Consider the following 21,874-nt stretch of genomic DNA (forward strand, 5'->3'; position numbering starts at 1 on the left):
TCAGCTACACTTATTAAGTATAGCGTTCCATTTCTTTACAAAATCTTCATTGTAAGTAAATAATGAGGGGGCTTTTTGAAGCCTCAGCCCCCTCGGGATCATCTGGCGCTTGATATATTGAGCCATCGTGTCCCCATGCAGCTCAGCTTGTATTAAACGCTTATTAATGTTCTCCAATTCATACCAAGACACTCCTCCAGTATTATGTCCACCATCTTCAAAAATGGCAGCTTGTTGAATTAATTTTGCCATTTGATCTTCCGAATAAACAAACATCTCTGAATTAGGTGCAGTAGCCATAATCACAGCTGTAGCTAGGTCTATTTTAGATCAATCAATTTAAAGAGACCATTCAGTGCAGGTGTGGGGATATATATTTACAAACCATCCATATAATCCCAAACACTCACAGATTATATATCTCATACAGTCCAGGCTGACAATCTCAACATCTTTTTTTCTTCTATTTATATATATATATATATATATATATATATATATATATATATATATATATATATATATATATATATATATATATTTACGGGGATCATCAGAATAAATAACAGCAAATCCCATCTGGGAACAGCGTTCCATATATTGTGGTGCTGTGTAAATCTTCATAGATCAACCCGATTTTATCTTTTTCAACTTTTATATATATCAATCCTTAAAATAACATATCTTCATAACCTTTAAGATACAATTTGAAATGCGATTTAATCCCGCATAGTATTGCATGATACTTAGCTTTGGCAACGATTTTCAACAGAGTCAAACCCCTGCCAACATGGCCAGGTTTCGTCGTCCTTCTTCAGGGAAGAGGTTTGCTACAACAAAAAAAGTACAAAATTATCAAACTGCTGCCAGTCATAAAAATCATTTAAAATACTTTTACTCCATCACCAGAACTGTACCATCTCATTCTCTGCCTTAACGCATGAAAAAAATGGCAGCGACATGTAGCGCGGAATCAATTAATTAAATAGCTAACAGCTGATCAAAAACTCTCTATCCTGATAGGGCAAAATGCTCCTACTCAAATCAGCGACCACCAATCAATTTCAGAATTCAACTCACTAGGATGCAAAGTCTGTAAGTGGAAAATCCATCTTTGTTCCTTATGGTTTAATAAACGCCCAGCGTTCCCACCCTCCCACCCTAGCTGAACATGGTCTATAATACGCCATTGAATATCTTCAGTTAACACATGATTTTAAATTCTTGACTTATGTTCATTTAACCGCAGTTTAATGGGGCGTCTAGATCACCCTACATACATCATATGGCATGGACAAACAATCACTATACTACATTACAAGTATTGCAATTTGTGAAAGATCGTACAGAAATCATATGAGAGGAGTTTGGAGGTGTCCATGAAAGTCCTTCAATTGTATAATTACACCATTGACAGGAGCCACATGGTTTGTGGCCTATCCTCTCCACAGCCTCTACGTCATAATCTATGCGCTTGTAAGTTAACTTCTCACCAATTGTTTTACTTCGCTTGAATGCACAGATCGGATGATCATGAAAACAAGCATGAACCTGTAGCATTTTCCAATTCAAATGTATACTATTATTTATCCTAGAACTTAAGGGGGAATAAGGTAATACCACCGTTAACAAGCGTGTAGTTAATTTTGCGGCTTGTATTTCAAAAGATGTATCAGTAGAACAAATCCTCCTCAATCGCAAAAATTGACTCGCAGGCAGACTAGCTTTTAGATGGTACAGGATTCCCTACCAAAGACAAAAAGGGACTGCACCCCCTAGCCTCACCAACAATACAACACACCATGACCATGCCTTTCTCAGTGAGAGCAAATATGGGTTTGAGCCCAAACCGCCCACCCTAAGGCAATGTACTGGGTCCAAAACAGAGAACACATCATAAGGTGTGCTCCAGTTTTTCCTAAAATCTATTGGAGCAAATACACAAGCATCCATATGAATTTCGTGGAGCCACCTCATCAGGGCAACAACGTTATACACTTGAAGGTCTGGGAGTTGCACCCCACCCCGTTCCTTACTAGCTGTTAATTTGGAAAAGGCTATTCTGGGCTTTCTAGAGTGCCAGATAAAGGAACTAATCATCCTGCAGTAATGGGCTTCCTCTTTCCGCTGTTCCCACATTGGGACCATTTGTAATGGATAGAGCAGTTTGGGCAATAGGACCATCTTGCATAAGGCAACTCTCCCTTAAAGTAATTCCAGGCCACACACAACTTCTGCATCTGTTCTAACTTATTACATACAATTCGCCGATAGACCCACTTATAATCCGCACTCAAATATACCCCCAAATAGTTAATTCCTGTGGTCACCCACCTTAGCGGAAAAGCAATGATTGTTGCATTAGCATATCATCTGCAAAAAGATTAATTTGGTATTTCCGTTCCCCTACCACAACACCCTTAATATTGGGATCTTGCTGAATTTTTACAGCCAGGGGTTCCAAGGTGAGAACAAAGAGTAGTGGAGAGATTGGACAACTTTGATGTGTGCCTCAACCTAAGCAAATGGTCTCTGTCAGAATATCATTAACAAGTATTTGAACGGTGGGATTGCTATATAGTACCTGAATCCATTCCAAATAATCGCCAGTGATGCCAAAATGCTGTAACACACAAAATAGATACTTCCATACCACCTTGTCAAATGCCTTTTCAGTGTCTAGACTGGCCAGGATCGCATCCCCAGAAACCAATCTACCTTTATTCAAAATGCAACTAACCTTTAGCTGAGGCGATTGAATTATTCCGCTCATAATCAAGCCAAGCTTGGCATAGATATATGAAAAAGGTAGCATCCTGAAATAAAGTAGGGTTCATTCTCCATCTAGTTGAGCATGTGTGCTCCCCCTACAACAAGGTGGTTGTCACTGGGGAATGGTCCGAGAGCTCATTCGTATCAATGGTGAATGCCAACACACTGCCGAGCAGACCTTTTGAGATATGAATGTAATCCAAGTGTGCAAGGACCCCATGGGGGTGACAGAAAAAGGTGAAATCCTGCTCAATTCCATGGAACAACCTCCAGACATCAATCAGAGCCTGTTCCTGAATTAGGAAATTGACCCCCCTCCTAGTGTAATCCCCATTCGGGGTTTTGGGTGGATTACAATCAATAGTGGGATCGCTAGTGATGTTAAAATCCCCTCCAACAACTAGGGAGTAATCATCAAGGGTTGTCAGTTTGGCCAGTAGGGAATAAACATTAGGGGCATATACACTACAAAAGGCTACCTTGACACCCTGTAGGGCCCCTGCAACCACTACATACCTGCCCTCTTGATCCTGGTAGAGTCTGTGCAAAGTGAAAGTAAGGGACCTTTTAATCAAAATGGCAACCCCACGCTGACACCCATTGTATGATGTGAAAAAAGTTCTCCCACTCAATCTTGTTTCAATTTTAAGTGTTTCATCACTGAAAGGTGGTTCTTCTTCAATAAGGCGACATCAGCATGCTTCTGCTTCAGAGCCTGAAGGATCCTGGTGTGCTTAACTAGTGAGTGTGTACCATCCACATTAAGAGAATCTATATTAAGATTTGCTATGACTACTGATACAATGAGTATCTGAAAATTAAGATACTCTACACTCACAGGTGCGGTTCGAGGTTCTCCTAGACGCCCCCCTCCCCCACTGTATCCAACTCTACAACCCAGGGGTTTAACAAAAAACAAAAGTGGAGCACAAATATTTAGGAGGGAGAAATCCTTGAAAAAAGAAGAAACACCGGCCACTACCCGAGTGGAGGAGTGGCCTAGTGGTTAGAGCACTGGTCTTGCAATCCAGCCCCACCCCTCATATTCAAACAGACAAAGTAGCCCATCCCACCCCCTTTATCCAAACCCATCCGACCCCCCAGTACAAATACCCAATCTCTCCAAAACACACACATCCAAAAACTCAACAAGTAGCTTAATTCACCAACCAATCAACCACTATCTCTCTCCCCCCCCCCCCCCCCCCCCCCCCCGGTGCAAACCTATTTGTTGACATCCCCCATATATAACTGAAACCAGTTCAGGAGAAAAGTCCCACGTATCAGTCGGATGGACTGCTGAAATCTGTCCAGGACCATGTGAACCTTTTAACTGATAGTCCCGATATACCACTTAAATGAGTCAGAGCGACCCCCACATATATTCACAGACCCCCAGAAGCATACGTTTGTTCAGAGCAAAAGACAGCAAATGGATTACATATCCTAGAGGAATCAATGTAAATACCCCATGGTATTAACCTGCCGCATCTTCTCAGCTGCCCGTTATGGCAAGCCCTCCACAAACTTTTTGAAATCTGCAGGATCTGAGAAAAACAACAACTCGCACCTTTGAATGGTATAGGATCATAACTCTCATGTCCTTGGTGAATAGGTACTTACAGTGTTGATCAATCTGCCGATGCAGATCAGAGACTCTAGGCGAATAATCCTAGAAAAGCAAAATCCGAGCCTCGTTGTAATCCACTTGCCTTTGAGCTCTGCATAAGCTTCTCCTTTTCAGAAGGCTGCGTATCTCCCTCCTTAGTTACTACTACTACTTAACATTTCTAAAGCGCTACTAGGGTTACGCAGCGCTATACAATTTAACATAGAAGGACAGTCCCTGCTCAAAGAGCTTACAATCTAAAGGACAAGTGAACAGTCAGTCCGATAGGGGCAGTCAAATTGGGGCAGTCTGGATTTCCTGAAAGGTAAGAGTTAGGTGCCGAAAGCAGCATTGAAGAGGTGGGCTTTAAGCAAAGACTTGAAGATGGACAGGGAGAGGGCTTGGCGTAAGGGCTCAGGAAGGTTGTTCCAAGCATAGGGTGAGGCGAGGCAGAATGAGCGGAGCCTGGAGTTGGCGGTGGTGGAGAAGGGTACTGAGAGGAGGGATTTGTCCTGTGAACGGAGGTTTCGGGCGGGAACGTAAGGGGAGATGAGGGTAGAGAGGTAGTGAGGGGCAGCAGACTGAGTGCATTTGTAGGTAAGAAGGAGAAGCTTGAACTGAATGCGGTATCTGATTGGAAGCCAGTGAAGTGACCTGAGGAGAGGGGTGATATGAGTATATCGGTTCTGGCGGAATATAAGACGTGCAGCAGAGTTCTGAACAGATTGAAGGGGGGATAGATGGCTAAGTGGGAGGCCAGTGAGGAGTAAGTTGCAGTAGGCAAGGCGAGAGGTAATGAGAGCGTGGACGAGAGTTCGGGTGGTGTATTCAGAGAGGAAAGGGCGAATTTTGCTGATGTTGAAGAGGAAGAAGCGACAGGTTTTGGCTATCTGCTGGATATGCGCAGAGAAAGGAGAGGGAGGAGTCGAAGATGTCTCCGAGGTTGCGGGCAGATGAGATGGGGAGGATGAGGGTGTTATCAACTGAGATAGAAAGTGGAGGAAGAGGAGAAGTGGGTTTTGGTGGAAAGACGATGAGCTCGGTCTTGGACATGTTCAGTTTCAGGTGGCGATTGGACATCCAGGCAGCAATGTCGGATAAGCAGGCCGATACCTTTGCCTGGGTCTCCGCTGTGATGTCTGGTGTGGAGAGATACAGCTGGGTGTCATCAGCATAGAGATGATACTGGAAGCCATGAAATGAGATCAGGGAGCCCAGGGAAGAGGTGTAGATTAAGAAGAGAAGGGGTCCAAGGACAGATCCCTGGGGAACACCAACAGATAGCGGGATGGGGGTGGAGGAAGATCCATGAGAGTGAACTCTGAAGGTGCAGTGGGAGAGATAGGAGGAGAACCAGGAGAGGACAGAGCCCTGGAACCCAAATGAGGACAGTGTGGAAAGAAGTAAATCATGATTGACAGTGTCAAAAGCGGCGGATAGATCGAGGAGGATGAGGATGGAGTAGTGGCCTCTGGATTTGGCAAGGAACAGGTCATTACAGACTTTAGAGAGCGCTGTTTCTGTCGAGTGTAGAGGGCGAAAACCGGATTGAAGTGGATCGAGGATGGCATGAGAGGAGAGAAAATCGAGGCAGCGGCTGTGAACGGCACGCTCAAGTATTTTGGAGAGGAAGGGTAGGAGGGAGATGGGGCAGTAGTTGGAGGGACAGGTAGGGTCAAGTGATGGTTTTTTGAGGAGAGGTGTGACTACGGCATGCTTGAAGGTGTCAGGGACAGTTGCAGTGGAGAGAGAGAGGTTGAAGATATGACAGATGGAGGGGGTGACAGTATGAGAGATGGTGTTAAGTAAGTTGGTGGGGATGGGATCAGAGGAACAAGTGGTGCATTTCGAGGAGGAAAGAAGGCGAGCGGTTTCCTCCTCGGTGATGTCAGGAAAGGAGGAGAGAGAGGCCTGGGTTGGTTGGTTGAGGGAGAGGGTTGAAGGGTGAAGAGGAGGAGATGGCTTGGTAGTGAACTCAAGGTTGATCTTTTGCACCTTGTCGCGGAAGTAATCGGCCAGTGATTGAGGAGAGAGCGAGGGGGGGGTGGGAGCGGAGGGCACTTTGAGGAGGGAGTTAAGGGTGGCGAAGAGACGACGGGGGTTGGAGCTGAGAGAATTGGTCAATTGGGTGTAATAGTCCTGTTTGGCAAGGAATAGGGAGGAGTGGAAGGAGGATAGCATGAATTTGTAGTGAAGGAAATCTGAATGGGTGCGAGATTTCCTCCAGAGGCGTTCAGCCGATCGGGCGCAGGAGCGAAGGTAACGGATGCAAGAGGTCAGCCAAGGCTGGGGATTAGTACACTTTGTGGGGCGGGAGGTGGATGGTGCGAGGGTGTCCAGAGCAGAGGAGAGAGCGGCATTGTAAGCAGAGACAGCCTTGTTGACAGACTCGGAGGACATGATGGAGGGGAGGAGATTAGAAATACTAGAGGATAAGGTGGGAGGGTCAATAGCCTGGAGATTCGTGGAGGTAGTGGTTAAAGTTGGACGGGGCTGAGGGGGGGTGAAGAAGTGTGAAGGTGATCAGGTGATCCTATGCAATGAATACGCTCCACCTTCATAGAGAGGTCAGGTGATAAAAGACCCAGTTTATAAGGCAGACATTTTTCCAGAAAATCCCACAGCCCCTGATCCTTAACCGATTCGGGGAGGGGGGGCAATAATGCAACATTGTTTCTTCTCCCTCTGTTTTCTTGGTCTTCTATTCGCTGAAGGATCGTTTTACACTGAGATTCTAGTTCTGCAAGGTGTGCCTCTGCTGTGACCGCACAATCTTCCTGACTTGAAATGCTTTTCAGCCACAAGTCGTGCCTCTCCAAATTCTTGCAAATGTCGTCTACTGAGGCTTGTAGCTTAGACAGCCTATCATCCAGAACAACGGTGAGTTGTTTAGTTAGTTTTCTAACCGCTTCTTCTTGTAAAGTCACCATTAGTGCTACTGGCGCTGCAAACTGGTCAGCCACCATCTTTGGACTTGTTCGAGATATGCGGTCTTTCACCGCTTGCGGGCTCTTAGCTGGCATGCAGTGCAGCGCCTGGGCTAATCAAGTCGCAGTGCAGACCAAAAGAATCCTTGATGGTTCTCACACTTGCTAAGCATTTTAAAAATCAGCTTGGTGAGTAATTTTGCTAGGGTTTGCACAGTTATAAGTAGCAGGCGGGACGGGGCTGATGAGATCTGTATCCGTTCAGCAAGGCAGCATCACATGACCCTCTGGATGTCCTTTCAAAAATGTTCCTCCACCTCTTTTTAGCCTCCTTGAGCACTGTGTGCTATTTTTCTGGATAAGTTACATTTTCAGTAGGGTTACGATATTTGCGCCCCGCAAAAAGAGGACACATTCCCCGCCCCTGCCACACCCCCTGTCACATATTGCTCCACCCCTTTCACACACACTCCGCCCCATCACACCCCCCCCTAAGGGTGTCCTATCCTCCCCTCACCTTACCTTACTGTACCGCCCTGGTGGTCTAGTGACCTCTTCGGGGGAAGGAAAGAGCCCCCTCTTTCCTGGCTGGAGCACCTGCATACTGTTTCTTGCTGACTCTGGTCCCGGCGCCGATTCAAAATGGCCACTGAGAGTCCCAAAATGATTGGGGGGGTGCTGAAAATTTTTTTTTCACAGGTGGTGCATTCCCCCCTCCCCTCCTTCCCCCATCCCCTCTCCCTCTCTCTCTCTCGTCCCCCCCCTCCGAGTTCCAGGCCCCCCTCCCTCCGAGTTCCAGTCCCGCCCTCCCAGTTCCAGGCCCCCCTCCCTCCCAGTTCCAAGGCCCCCCTCCCTCCCTCCCCTCTCTCTCTCCTTTCCCTCCCTGCCTTCGAGTTCCAAGGCCCCCCTCCCTCTCTCCCTCCGAGTTCCAGGGTCTCCCTCCCTCCGAGTTCCAGGGTCTCCATCCAAGTTCCAGGGTCTCCCCCCCTCCCTCTGAGTTCCAGGGTCCCTCTCTCCGAATTTTAAAAGCCATCTTCTTACCTCGTCGGGGTTACGGCGGCAGCAGCACGCTGTGAAAAGCGTGCAGGCTCGGCGCTTCAGCCTTCCCTTCTCTGTCTCTCAGCTCTGGTCCCGCCCTCATTTCCTGTTTCCGCAACGGCGGGACCAGAGCTGAGAGACAGAGAAGGGAAGGCTGAAGCGCCAAGCCTGCACGCTTTTCACTGCGTGCTGCTGCCACCATAACCCCAACGAGGTAAGAAGATGGCTTTTAAAATTCAGACAGACAGAGGGAGGGAGGGACGGAGGGCAGGCCCTGGAACTCGGAGGGAGGGACGGACGGACGGCCCTGGAACTCGGAGGGAGGGAGGGACTTTTAAAATTCTGGGCTGGAAGGGAACTTCCAGTGGGTGAAATATTGGGGGTGCTCGAACACCCACAGCACCCACGGAGTCGGCGCCTATGACCGAGAGTGACCTTGCAAGACTTCTGCAGAAGTCTTGAGAGGCTGCTAACTCTCGGCAGCCATTTTGAATTGGCGCCGAGATCGGAGTCAGCAAGAAACAGTATGCAGGTTTTCTGGGCAGGAAAGAGGGGGCTCTTTCCTGCCCCGAAGAGGTCACTAGACCACCAGGGCAGTAGTATAGTAAGGTAAGGGGAGGGGAGGATAGGACACTACTAGGCCCACCCGCCTACCAGCCTGCCCATTTGTCCGGAAATCCAGACAAATGGGCAGGATGGCAAAACCCACCCGGTTGCCCGGCCATGTCCTCAAAAAGAGGACATGTCCAGGTAAAACCAGACATAAGGAGGGGCATTTTCGAAAGGGACGTCCAAGTTTTGATTTGGAGGTCCTTGCAAAACGTCTTGATCCAGGGGTGGGGAAACCCGTATTTTCGAAGCAAGATGGACATCCATCTTTCGTTTTGAAAATACCGTCAGGGACATCCAAATCCTTAAATTTGGTCGTCCTTAGAGATGAACGACCTTAGACATGGACGTTTCTGACTTTCAGAGATTTTCGAAACCAAAGACGTCCATCTCAGAAATGACCAAATGCAAGCCATTTGGTCGTGGGAGGGGCCAGCATTTCTAGTGCACTGGTCCCTCTGACATGCCAGGACACCAACTGGGCACCCTAGGGGGCACTGCAGTAGACTTCATAAATTGCTCCCAGGTACATAGCTCCCTTACCTTGTGTGCTGAGCCCTCCAATCCCCCCCCCCAAAACCCACTACCCACAACTGTACACCACTATCATAGCCCTTATGGGTGAAGGGGGGCACCTAGATGTGGGTACAGTGGGTTTCTGGTGGGTTTTGGAGGGCTCGCTGTTTCTTCCACAAACGTAACAGGTGGGGGGGGGGGGGAAGGGGCTGGTTTCGCCTGCCTGAAGTGCACTGCTCCCACTAAAACTGCTCCAAGGACCGGCATACTGCTGTCATTGACCTGAGTATGACATCTGAGGCTGGCATAGAGGCTAGCACGAAATATTTTTAAAAGATGTTTTTAAGGGTGGCAGGGGGTTAGTGACCACTGGGGGAGTAACGGGAGGTCATCCCCAATTCCCTCCGGTGGTCATGTGGTCATTTCGGGCACCTTTTTGTGCCTTGGTTATAAGACAACCACGACCAGGTGAAAATGTCCAAGTGTTCATCAAGGACGTCCTTGTTTTTTTCAACTATGGGTGAAGGACGTCCAAGTGTTAGGCACTCCCAAGTCCCGCTTTCACTACGCCTTCAACTTTGGTCATCCTTGCGACAGAGTTCAATTGGGGACGTCCTAAATTGGGTTTTGATTATACCGATTTGGACATCCCTGTGGAAGAACGTCCATCTTCCGATTTATGTCGAAAGGTGGACGTCCTTCTCTTTCGAAAATGAGCCCGATGGTAACCCTAAGCATAGGGCATTCTCTGTGTGTTAAGGGTCTCTGCACTGTGTGATTTTTTACCTTTTCGTAACTTTTACAGTACTTATTTCTCTCTCCCTCTCTCTCTCTCTTTTTACTGTAATTGAAAATGGAGTAAGAATCTCTATCAGTGTTCTTTCCTCTGTGACATCATCAAGTTGACATTTGTCCTAATGGTGTCATAAGCAGAACCATTAAAATCAAAAGAGGAGCTAAATAGTCTATTTTCACTGAACAGATGCCACCAGGAATCAAAATTATTCCAGTAGGAAAACTGAGGACTGACATGGACAACACAAAGCACAGACATTCATGGAACCAGAACGCTTCATTTCTGTAAACTGACTCATCAGTTCAGGGACACTTTAACCACTAGGTCAATTATCTTACCCTAAAGACTACAGAATGAGCTGGGTCACTGGGGCCATGAGCCAACTGATACTTTGCCTAACAGTGTCAGCAACTAGAGAGCTTTGAGGTGGGGTGGACATTGGTTTGTTTTGTTGCTCTAACCAAATAGGGTGAGAAAGAGCAGCGGAATGCTTATCAAATTTTAATGCACTGCCAATATACTATAAATTCTCCGGCTCTGTACTAGGTCTGACATAGTTCAAACTGCAGCATTCCTGTTTCATCCTTTCTAACCTGGAGCTATCAAACTGTTTCTGCACTGATCTCTACCAGAGCTTGTGAGCTTGAAATACGATAGATAAACCAGCCTTGTTTGTGTGATCTTGGAGATTAGAGGGGCATTTATCAGTTACTTTTTTCAGGTAAGGTTGATATTTCTTTTCCTAATCTTGGCTGTCTGTTGTACCCCTTCCCCTGTCTTTGGTGATCCCCTTTGAAGTTTAGTGTTAATAAGCACACAGTGCTCTTAGAAGTATCTCAGAGAATGACAGGGTAGAAGGAGGGGAAGGTAGAATGCACATATAAGTACATAAGTAATGCCTCACTGGGAAAAGACCAAGGGTCCATCGAGCCCAGCATCCTGTCCACAACAGCGGCCAATCCAGGCCAAGGGCACCTGACAAGCTTCCCAAACGTGCAAACATTCTATACATGTTATTCCCGGAATTGTGGATTTTTCCCAAGTCCATTTAGTAGCGGTTTATGGACTTGTCCCTTTTTAAACTCTGCCAAGTTAACCACCTTCACCACATTCTCCGGCAACGAATTCCAGAATTTAATTACGCGTTGGGTGAAGAAACATTTTCTCCGATTTGTTTTAAATTTACTACACTGTAGCTTCATCGCATGCCCCCTAGTCCTAGTATTTTTGGAAAGTGTGAACAAACGCTTCACATCCACCTGTTCCACTCCACTCATTATTTTATATACCTCTATCATGTCTCCCCTCAGCCGTCTCTTCTCCAAGCTGAATAGCCCTAGCCTCCTTAGTCTTTCTTCATAGGGAAGTCGTCCCATCCCCGCTATCATTTTAGTCGCCCTTCGCTGCACCTTTTCCAATTCTACTATATCTTTCTTGAGATGCGGCGACCAGAATTGAACACAATACTCAAGGTGCGGTCGTACCATGGAGCGATACAACGGCATTATAACATCCTCACACCTGTTTTCCATACCTTTCCTAATAATACCCAACATTCTATTCGCTTTTCTAGCCGCAGCAGCACACTGAGCAGAAGGTTTCAGCGTGTTATCGACGACGACACCCAGATCCCTTTCTTGGTCCGTAACTCCTAACGTGGAACCTTGCATGACGTAGCTATAATTCGGGTTCTTTTTTCCCACATGCATCACCTTGCACTTGCTCACATTAAACGTCATCTGCCATTTAGCCGCCCAGTCTCCCAGTCTCTTAAGGTCCTCTTGTAATTTTTCACAATCCTGTCGCGAGTTAACGACTTTGAATAACTTTGTGTCATCAGCAAATTTAATTACCTCGCTAGTTACTCCCATCTCTAAATCATTTATAAATATATTAAAAAGCAGCGGCCCTAGCACAGACCCCTGAGGAACCCCACTAACTACCCTTCTCCATTGTGAATACTGCCCATTTAACCCCACTCTCTGTTTCCTATCCTTCAACCAGTTTTTAATCCACAATAGGACATTTCCTCCTATCCCATGACCCTCCAATTTCCTCTGTAGCCTTTCATGAGGTACCTTGTCAAACGCCTTTTGAAAATCCAGATACACAATATCAACCGGCTCCCCTTTGTCCACATGTATGTTTACTCCTTCAAAGAATTGAAGTAAATTGGTCAGGCAAGATTTCCCCACACAAAAGCCGTGCTGACTCGGTCTCAGTAATCCATGTCCTCCATATAATACGATTTTGGTATATTCTTTCCTTTTCCTGTTTAGTTTTTTATGTTATTGTTCCAATTCTAGGAGAAAAAATTTCTTTTTAAGGCAATCACCCAGTTTATGAATGTAAAATATGCATACAGCCAGGGGTGGACTGACCAATCTATCAATAGCGCAATGCCTAAGGACACACAGCAGAAGGGATCCCGCTCTCCCCTAACTGGTAATAGCCAGGAATGCATAGTGGAAGGGTGCTCAGGGGTCCATGACCCTTATTGCCCTGGGGTCCAGATCACTGTCAGTAAAGCAAGAGGTGTTCAGAGTGGGAGAAAGATGGAGAAAATGACCACAAGAACAGAGGAAGCATAGAGCAGAGCACACAGAGAATCAGGGTGGGACAGAAGCATAGAAACACAATGGCAGATAAAATTCAAATGGCCCATCCAATCTGCCCATCCTCCATAACCACTAACAGGCTTATTTTCAAAAGAGGATGCCCGTCTTTCGACACAAATCGGGAGATGGGCGTCCTTCTCCCAGGGTTGCCCAAATTGGCATAATCGAAAGCCGATTTTGGGCGTCCCCAGCTGCTTTCCGTCGCAAGGATGACCAAAGTTCCCCGGGGCGTGTCGGAAGTGTAGCAAAGGCGGGTCTTGGGTGTGCCTAGCACATGGGCTTCCTCGACCCTTAATGGAAAAAAAGGGCGTCCCTGATGAGCACTTGGACGACTTTGCTTGGTCCTTTTTTTCTTGCGACCAAGCCACGAAAAGGTGCCTGAACTGACCAGATGACCACCGGAGGGAATTGGGGATGACCTCCCCTTACTCCCCCAGTGGTCACTAACCCCCTCCCACCCTCAAAAAATGTTTTTAAAATATTTTTTGCCAGCCTCTATGCCAGTCTCAAATATCATACCCAGCACCATGACAGCACTATGCACGTCCCTGGAGCAGTTTTTAGTGGGTACTGCAGTGCACTTCAGGCAGGCGGACCCAGGCCCATCCCCCCTACCTGTTACACTTGTGGTGGTAAATGTGAGCCCTCCAAAACCCACCACAAACCCACTGTAGGTGCCCCCCTTCACCTGTAAGGGCTATGGTAGTGGTGTACAGTGGTGGCTAGTGGGTTTTGGGAGGGCTCAGCACAAAAGGTAAGGGAGCTATGTACCTGGGAGCAATTTATGAAGTCCACTGCAGTGCCCCCTAGGGTGCCCGGTTGGTGTCCTGGCATGTCAGGGGGACCAGTGCAGTACGAATGCTGGCTCCTCCCATGACCAAAGGGCTTGCAGTTGGTCATTTCTGAGATGGGTGTCCTTAGTTTCCATTATCGCTGAAAATCAGAAATGACCAAGTTTAAGGACGACCATCTCTAGGGACGACCTAAATGTCAAGATTTGGGCATCCCTGACCATATTATCGAAACGAAAGATGGATGCCCATCTTGTTTCGATAATACGGGTTTCCCCGCCCCTTCATAAAATGCTCCCAGGTACATAGCTACTACTACTACTACTTGACATTTCTAGAGCGCTACTAGGGTTACTCAGCGCTGTACAGTTTAACAAAAAAGGACAGTCCCTGCTCAAAGGAGCTTACAATCTAAAGGACTAAATGACAAGTTGGGGCAGTCTAGATTTCTTGAATACAGGTAAAGTGGTTAGGTGCCAAAGGCGACATTGAAGAGGTGGGCTTTGAGCAAGGATTTGAAGATGGGCAGGGAGGGGGCCTGGCGTATGGGCTCAGGGAGTTTATTCCAGGCATGGGGTGAGGCAGAAAGGGCGGAGCCTGGAGTTGCTGGTGGTGGAGAAGGGTACTGAAAGGAAGGATTTGTCTTGAGAGCGGAGGTTACGGGTAGGAACGTAAGGGGAGATGAGGGTAGAGAGGTAAGGAGGGGCTGCAGATCGAGTGCATTTGTAGGTTAGTAGGAGAAGCTTGAACTGTACGCGGTACCTGATCGGAAGCCAGTGAAGTGATTTGAGTAGTAGTAGTAGGAGAGGGGTGATGTGAGTATATCGGTCCAGGCGGAAGATAAGACGTGCAGCAGAGTTCTGAACGGACTGAAGGGGGGATAGGTGGCAAAGTGGGAGGCCAGTGAGGAGTAGGTTGCAGTAGTCAAGGTGAGAGGTAATGAGAGAGTGGATGAGAGTTCAGGTGGTGTGCTCAGAGAGGAAAGGGCGAATTTTGCTAATGTTGTAGAGGAAGAAGCGACAGGTCTTGGCTATCTGCTGGATATCCGCAGAGAAGGAGAGGGTGGAGTCGAAGATGACTCCGAGGTTGCGGGCAGATGAGACGGGGACGATGAGGGTGTTGTCAACTGAGATAGAGAGTGGAGGGAGAGGAGAAGTGTGTTTGGGTGGGAAGACAATAAGCTCAGTCTTGGCCATGTTCAGCTTCAGATGGCAGTTGGACATCCATGCAGCAATGTCAGACAAGCAGGCCGATACTTTGGCCTGGGTTTCCGCAGTGATGTCTGGTATGGAGAGATAAAGCTGGGTGTCATCAGCATAAAGATGATACTGGAAACCATGAGATGAGATCAGGGAGCCCAGGGAAGAGGTGTAGATTGAAAAAAGAGGGGTCCAAGGACAGATCCTTGAGGAACTCCAACAGAGAGCGGGATGGGGGTGGAGGAAGAGCCATGAGAATGTACTCTGAAGGTACGGTGGGAGAGATAAGAGGAGAACCAGGAGAGGACAGAGCCCTGGAACCCAAATGAGGACAGTGTGGCAAGGAGTAAATTGTGATTGACAGTGTCAAAAGCGGGGGATAGGTCGAAGAGGATGAGGATGGAGTAGTGACCTTTGGATTTGGAAAGGAACAGGTCATTGCAGACTTTAGATAGTGCCGTTTCTGTCGAGTGTAGGGGGCGAAAGCCGAATTGAAGCGGATCAAGGATGGCATGGGAGGAGAGAAAATCAAGGCAGCAGCTGTGAACGCCGCGTTCAAGTATCTTGGAGAGGAAGGGTAGGAGGGAAATGGGGCGGTAGTTGGAGGGACAGGTAGGGTCAAGTGATGTTTTTTTTAAGGAGACGTGTGACTACAGCATGCTTGAAGGTGTCAGGGACAGTAGCAGTGGAGAGAGAGAGGTTGAGGATATGACAGATGGTGGGGGTGACAGTAGGAGAGATGGTGTTAAGTAAGTTGGTGGGGATGGTGTCTGAGGAACAGGTGGTGCATTTCGAGGAGGAAAGAAGATGGGCAGTTTCCTCTTCGGTGATATCAGGAAAAGAGGAGAAGGAGGCATGGGTTGGTTGGTTGAGGGAGTGGGCTATAGGGTGAAGAGGAGGAGATGGTTTGGTGGTGAATTCGAGGTTGATCTTCTGCACCTTGTCGCGGAAGTAATCAGCCAGTGATTGAGGAGAGAGTGAGGGGGGGTGAGAGCGGAGGGCACTTTGAGGAGGGAGTTAAGGGTGGCGAAGAGACGACGAGGGTTAGAGCTGAGGAAATTAGTCAATTGGGTGTAATAGTCCTGTTTGGCGAGGAATAGGGAGGACTGGAAGGAGTGTAACCAGGGTTAAGAAAAAAAATTTAAAAAAAAAGTTCTTACCTGGGTCTTGGGGGGCCACTGGGGGTAGGCTGGGAAGGTCCGGGAATGTTTCCGGGCCAGGAGCAGCTGGCAGTGGTGGGCCTGGACTCTGAGGGTGCTCCGGGAAGGAGTGTCGCGGGGGGGGAGGCGTTTCTGGTGCAGGTCGGGGTTTGCGGGAGAGGAGCGGAGCGCTCCCAGTGAATTTTGGGCCGAAAAGGCCATCAGGGAGTGGGGAGCGCTGCAGGGAGAAAACTGTGCTCCCGGTACGGCGCCGCTGTTTTGGGGCGGATTGGGGGATTGAAGGTGCTGTAGAGGGTGGCGTTGCCGTTTTTGGCTCCCGGGGTTGATTGAAAGCGGCCCCGGGAGTGAAGAGGGCCAGGAGGAGCACGCGCCATTTGGGTCCCGGGCCGACGGGCGAAGAGTGGCAGCGGTGGAGAGCCGGTAAGGAGGACGTCGGCTGGAGGTGAGGGAGACGCGAGGAGAGCAGGTGGGAGCCTGGCCAGAGGGAGGAGAGCGCTACGGGCGTATTGGGGGCGCGCCTGCTCGCATTTTGCTAGAGCTCCGGCGAGGCCTAGAAGCCTGGGCCTCGAATTTTGAACCGGAGTTCCAGCAAAATGGCATGTTTTTGGGGCTGTTTTTATTTTTCGCTCCGTTTTTGCCCCAGGACGTGCGGGACCGGAACCGAGGGCAGGCATCGAGTGTGGAGAAAATCGACTACAAGATAAGGGGTTTTAAAACCCAAAAATTTGATTGGTTAATTTTTAATTTGCATAAATAGCGTTTTTTATTTTTAAAAAATCAGGGGTTTGTTGGTTTTAAATTCTATTTGCATATTTGGGTTCAGGGTATTTTTCTTTATTTTTGTGGTGGGGGGTTACATTTTAAATTTTAATATTTTTGGGGGGTGTTCTGGAGCAGTGTGGGTTTTAAGGGGTTAATTACATTGTAAAATTTTAAATTCGACGTAGCAGGTAGAAGGGAGGGGGATTGAATTTTTAGAGGAGGTTTCAAATTATTTTGGGATTTTTGAGGGGGGTTTAGGAGAGATAATTGCGGGCGGATTGTAAAAATTGGTATTTTTAAATTTTAAAAGCAGGATTTAATAGGGAATGGGAAGTTTAATTGGTATAGAAATTTTGGGGTGATTCGGATAAAGTTTTATTGGGTTTTTATTTAGTTTTATTACTTTTCCATTAGTTTCTATGGGGTTAAAATGGGGATTTTGCACTGCTGGCCAGAATTCCGCTGGTCAGCAGTGGAAATTAGAATGTTGGTAATAGTCAGGGATTGGCTGGAAGGGTCTTGGAACGCAAGCCAAGGCTGGTTTGGAAGGCAAGCCAAGGCTGGTTACCAAGGCAACCAGGGAGTGGGCAGTTGGTCAGAGTGGGATTGATGGTCAGAGAGAGTGGAGGTGCTGAGGAGGTGCTGGTAGTGAGAGGAGAGTTTTAAGGATAAAAGTTAAGATATTGGGAAAAGTTTCTGGTGATTGATGGTGAATGAAAATAAGGTATGTAAGGAAGGTGTGATTTATGGAATAAGTTTTAAAATTTTATTAGGATAGGGTGAATGAATGAATAGGGTAGGAGTTTAGGGGAATTTGATAAGAGAGGGTTATTTGTGTTTTTGTAGTAAGTAGCTTAAGGAGTATTTGGGGAAAGGGTTTGGGAAATAAATTTAAAGTTTAATTTAATGAAAGTAGAGTTACAGCTTAAGGGGTAGTGAGTTGAAATAAAAGTGAGTAAGTGTAATAAAAGAATTGTGAGGGAGTGATTGTATGAAAGGGACAATCAATCTCTCTTGACACAAGTTCAGGGAACAAAACTAAAGTTTAGACCTGGAAGATAGGGTATTTTTGGTTAATTTTATTTTAAAGAAAAGTTGGCCACAGTTTTTGAACAAATCCTTTAGAGTTCCAGTACGAAGCAGGAAGAGAGGGTTTTGCCTCCTGTTCATTTGTTTAAAGAAAGGTTTAGGAGGAAGCATAGAAGTAGAGCATCTGTTGTCAACGGGCCCCCACGCAAGAAAGACGGCGACCAGAACGGAGAGTCAACCAACGCCAGCTAAGTGACATTTTGGGACACAAAAAGTGATTAGAAGTAAAGAGTGAAAGACTGATAGGAAAAAAAAATTAAAAAGACGTACTTACCTTATTACCTTGATGAGAGAGGTGAGCTGCTTACAGTGACCTGAGAAGAGAAAAGAAACAACAAAGAATCAAATTCAGGGGAATACACACTGAGAGAGAAAATACATTAAAATAATTGAGGTTGATAAGGTTATTTTCATACTTATCTGATATTGGGTATGTCCTGACGTGGGTAAAAGGTACCTAGAAGGGAAAAGAGATACAAAGGGAAGTAAGATAACACAGCAAAAGGGTTTATCTGTTCATTGTTTTACAGTTAATGTTTCTTTTAATTGTTATTAATATTGATATAGAAATTTCTGAAATTAAAGTTTGACAGTGTTTAAAAATCTTAACAGTGTGGTGGTTCTGGTTAATTTAGAAAAGTATCCAATTTAGTTTATTTTTCCTCCCACATCTTTTTGAAAGGGTGGGACGAGGTTAGTATTCCTGCACCATCCACTGAGCTCCGTGAGGTACCCAACATTAGCCACGACTACTAACAACAGGTGTTGGGTAAACCTTCACAGATACAACGGAGCGCAGGAGGGTGGCGACAGGAGGATAGCATGAATTTGTAGTGAATGAAATCAGTATGGGTGCGAGATTTCCTCCAGAGGCGTTCACTGATCGGGCGCAGGTGCGAAGGTATCGGGTGCAAGGGGTCAGCCAGGGCTGGGGATTATTACGCCTTGTGGGATGGGAAATGGATGGTGCAAGGGCGTCCAGAGCAGAGGAGAGAGTGGCATTGTAAGTGGAGACTGCCTTGTCAACAGACTCGGAGGACAAGATGGAAGGGAGGAGATCAGAGATATTAGAGGATAAGGTGGGAGGGTCGACAGCCTGGAGATTCCTGGAAGTAGTGGTTAGTGTTGGGCGGGACTGAGGGGGAGGGTGGTGAAGTGTGAAGGTGATCAGATAATGTTCAGAGAGAGGAAGAGCTGAGGTGCAGAAATTGGAGGGTGAGCAGGTAGAGGAGAGGACAAGGTTAAGACAGTGGCCAGATTGGTGAGTAGGGGTGGTGGAGCTCAGCTGGAGGTTGAAGGAGGATGTCAGAGTGAGGAACTGTGAAGCATATGAGTCGGATGGGTTATCAGTGTGTATGTTAAAATCTCCAAGAATGAGGGATGGGGATGAGGGCTCAAGAAAAACGGAGAGCCATGCATCGAAGTCGGTAAGGAAGGAGGGGAGGGACTTGTCAGGGGGGTGGTAAATGACTGCAACTCTGAGAGGCATCGGGTAGAATAGACGGATGGAGTGAACCTCAAAGGATGAGAAGCAGTGAGACTGCAGTAGGGGGAGAGGTTGAGAACTGCAGGAGGGCGAAAGTAGTAACCCGACAATGCCACCGCGGCCAACTGGGCGGGGAGAATGGGAGAAAAGATAACCTCCATGGCATAGGGCCGCGACTGAGGCAGAGTCGTCAGGGGAGAGCCAGGTTTCAGTTAGGGCGAGCAGTTGAAGGGAACGGGAGATGAAGAGATCATGGGTGAAGGAAAGTTTGTTGCATACAGAGCGGGCATTCCACAGGGCACATGAGAAGGGGAGGAGGAGAATAGAGATGAGATTAGAGACATCCCGGAAACGTTTGCATGGATAAGACGAAGACAGGTGTGGGAAACCTGGATTGGGATTGATGTCTCCTGCAGATAGCAGGAGAAGGAGCAAAAGAGTGCGGAGGAGGGTGGGGGAGGTAGGGCGATGAAGACGGGGTGCACTTAGGAGGAATGGGGATGGGTTAATGGCAGGAAGGAAGTGATGAAGGTTGAGAGCTAGGAGGGAGGATGGGGATAGGAGAGATGGTGAAGGGATGGGTGGGGGTGGGTGGGGTGTTGCAGTAGTGAGCAGGACAGGAGAGGACATGGTTGGGCAGTGAGTCCCTTTGGTAGACAGCAGTAGGGGGAGGGGGAAAAGATTAGGAAGGGATAGGGCTATGAGGAGAATGTGTATATGGGGGCCATAAGTAGTGACTGAGGTGCAAATGTAGTGACTGAGGAGAATGGCAGGTGGGGAGGTAGGTAGAGGGGCTGGCAGGTGGGTAGGTAGGTTGATGGGTGGGCAGGGACAGGTAGGTTGATGGGTGGGTTGATGGGCTGGGAGGCAGGCAGGTGATGGGTGAGCTGGCAGGCAGGTAGGTGAATGGGCTGGCAAGCCTGCAGGTGGGGAGGCAGTTAGGTAGTTGTGCAGGCTAGAAGGCAGACAGGTGGTTGGTGAGCTGACAAGCATGCAAGTTGATGGGCTGACAAGCAGGCAGGTTGGTTGATAGCAGGCAAGCAGATGCGATGTGACTAGAACAAGCTGGAATGGACGGACTGGAACAAGCTGGAGCGGAAGGACGGATGGATGGACTGGAGCATTAGGACTGGAACAGACTGGAGCAGTAGGACTGGAGCAAGCTGGAACAGATGGATTGGAGCAAGCTGGAATAGATGGACTGGAACAAGCTGGAATAGGTGGGCTGGAACAAGCTGGAACAGACGGATTGGAGCAAGCTGAAATAGATGGACTGGAACAAGCTGGAACAGACTGATTGGAGCAAGCTGGAACAGACGGACGGGAACAAGCTGGAATAGATGGACTGGAACAATCTGGAACAGGCGGACAGGAACACGCTGGAATAGATGGACTGGAACAAGTTGGAACGGGCGGTCTGGAACAAGTTGGAACAAGCCAGAAGAGATAGACTGGAACAAGTTGGAGCAGAAGACGGCGGAGCAGCAGGGCTGGGACACGCTGGAACAGACGGACTGGAACAAGCTGGAACGGACGGACTGGAACAAGCTGGAACAAGCCGGAACAAGCTGGAACAGATGGAATGGAACAGACGGACTGGAACAAGCTGGAACAGATGGACTGGAACAAGTTGGAGCAGAAGACCGCAGAGCAGCAGGACTGGAACATGCTGGGACAGACGGACAGGAACAAGCTGAGATAGACGGACTGGACCAGGCTGGAGCCAGGGACAGGAGCAAGCAGGAACAGAAGGACCGGTGGCAAATGGACAGGGCAGTAGGGCAGAGGCAAGGACCAGAGCCAGCAGGGGTCACAAGGACAAGAAAGATGGGCCTGAGGGAGGGAATCAACACGAGGGCCTAGGGATCAGCTGCCCCAGGTCTCCCCGCTCCCCACGCTCCCACACCAGAAGGAATAGTGCTGCAATCAAGGAGATGGCCAGCAGCACTCCCAAGCGACGACTATGCAGATGAGTTGCCACCCACTGTCTCGCTACCGGATGGCCAGCCACTCGCTGCTCTCCACGCTAAACCGCATGTGCAGGGGCGCTGGTAGTTACCCGACCGGTGGCACTACTATGATGGGGGGGGGGGCTCCGGCGTTCTTGTTGTGGTATCTCTGAGGTCCTAAGGTTCGGTGAGGGTTGTTTCTAGCATCAATCCGTCTGGTGAGGAAGTTTGGGCTCTCATTAGTTGGTCTGGGCTCGGGACGTTCTCTTGTGGATCCCGGTGGAATCATTCGCCCTTACAGGTGAAGGGGGGCACCTAGATGTGGGTACAGTGGGTTTGTGGTGGGTTTTGGAGGGCTCACATTTACCACCACAAGTGTAACAGGTAGGGGGGAATGTACCTGGGTCTGCCTGCTGGAAGTTCACTGCACCCACTAATACTGCTCCAGGGACCTGCATACTACTGTCATGGGCACTGGGTATTGTTGGATTATTTGTAGTAAATAATTAGCAGATTTTATACACACAGCTTCAGCTTTAGAAATGTTAATTTC

General features: G+C 48.0%; 2 protein-coding genes across 5 annotated transcripts in view; one reads left to right on the top strand and one right to left on the bottom strand.

Annotated features, from left to right (window-relative positions):
- Positions 1 to 4,339: 4,339 nt before the first annotated feature.
- LOC115466337 lies at positions 4,340 to 7,677 on the bottom strand. The gene is made up of 2 exons (XM_030197518.1): positions 6,911 to 7,677; positions 4,340 to 4,542 (listed from the first exon to the last, which is right to left on the bottom strand). The coding sequence occupies exons 1-2, from the start codon at positions 7,402 to 7,404 to the stop codon at positions 4,431 to 4,433; spliced, it is 606 nt and encodes a 201-aa protein (XP_030053378.1). The 5' UTR covers positions 7,405 to 7,677; the 3' UTR covers positions 4,340 to 4,430.
- Positions 7,678 to 10,749: 3,072 nt separating this feature from the next.
- The window catches only part of LOC115466290 (5-beta-cholestane-3-alpha,7-alpha-diol 12-alpha-hydroxylase-like), a 149,645-nt gene continuing 138,520 nt past the window's right edge, over positions 10,750 to 21,874 (top strand). For 2 of the 4 annotated variants that reach the window (XM_030197455.1, XM_030197470.1), the window contains exon 1: positions 10,784 to 10,988. The gene's annotated coding sequence lies outside the window, so the exon portion shown is untranslated. Of the gene's footprint in view, positions 10,989 to 12,025; positions 12,033 to 21,874 lie in introns of all 4 variants that reach the window. The other 2 variants (XR_003941532.1, XR_003941529.1) reach the window with 2 other exon arrangements.

Source organism: Microcaecilia unicolor, chromosome 1, assembly GCF_901765095.1.
Source record: "Microcaecilia unicolor chromosome 1, aMicUni1.1, whole genome shotgun sequence".
Taxonomy (NCBI): domain Eukaryota; kingdom Metazoa; phylum Chordata; class Amphibia; order Gymnophiona; family Siphonopidae; genus Microcaecilia; species Microcaecilia unicolor.

Excerpts from the sequence above, each read along its gene's own strand:
- LOC115466337 (XM_030197518.1), bottom strand. The coding sequence starts at position 7,404 with ATGCCAGCTAAGAGCCCGCAAGCGGTGAAAGACCGCATATCTCGAACA. Across the intron at positions 4,543-6,910 it reads CGTATTCATTGCATAGGATC|AACTAAGGAGGGAGATACGC; the intron begins ACCTGATCACCT and ends AGTAGTAGTAGT.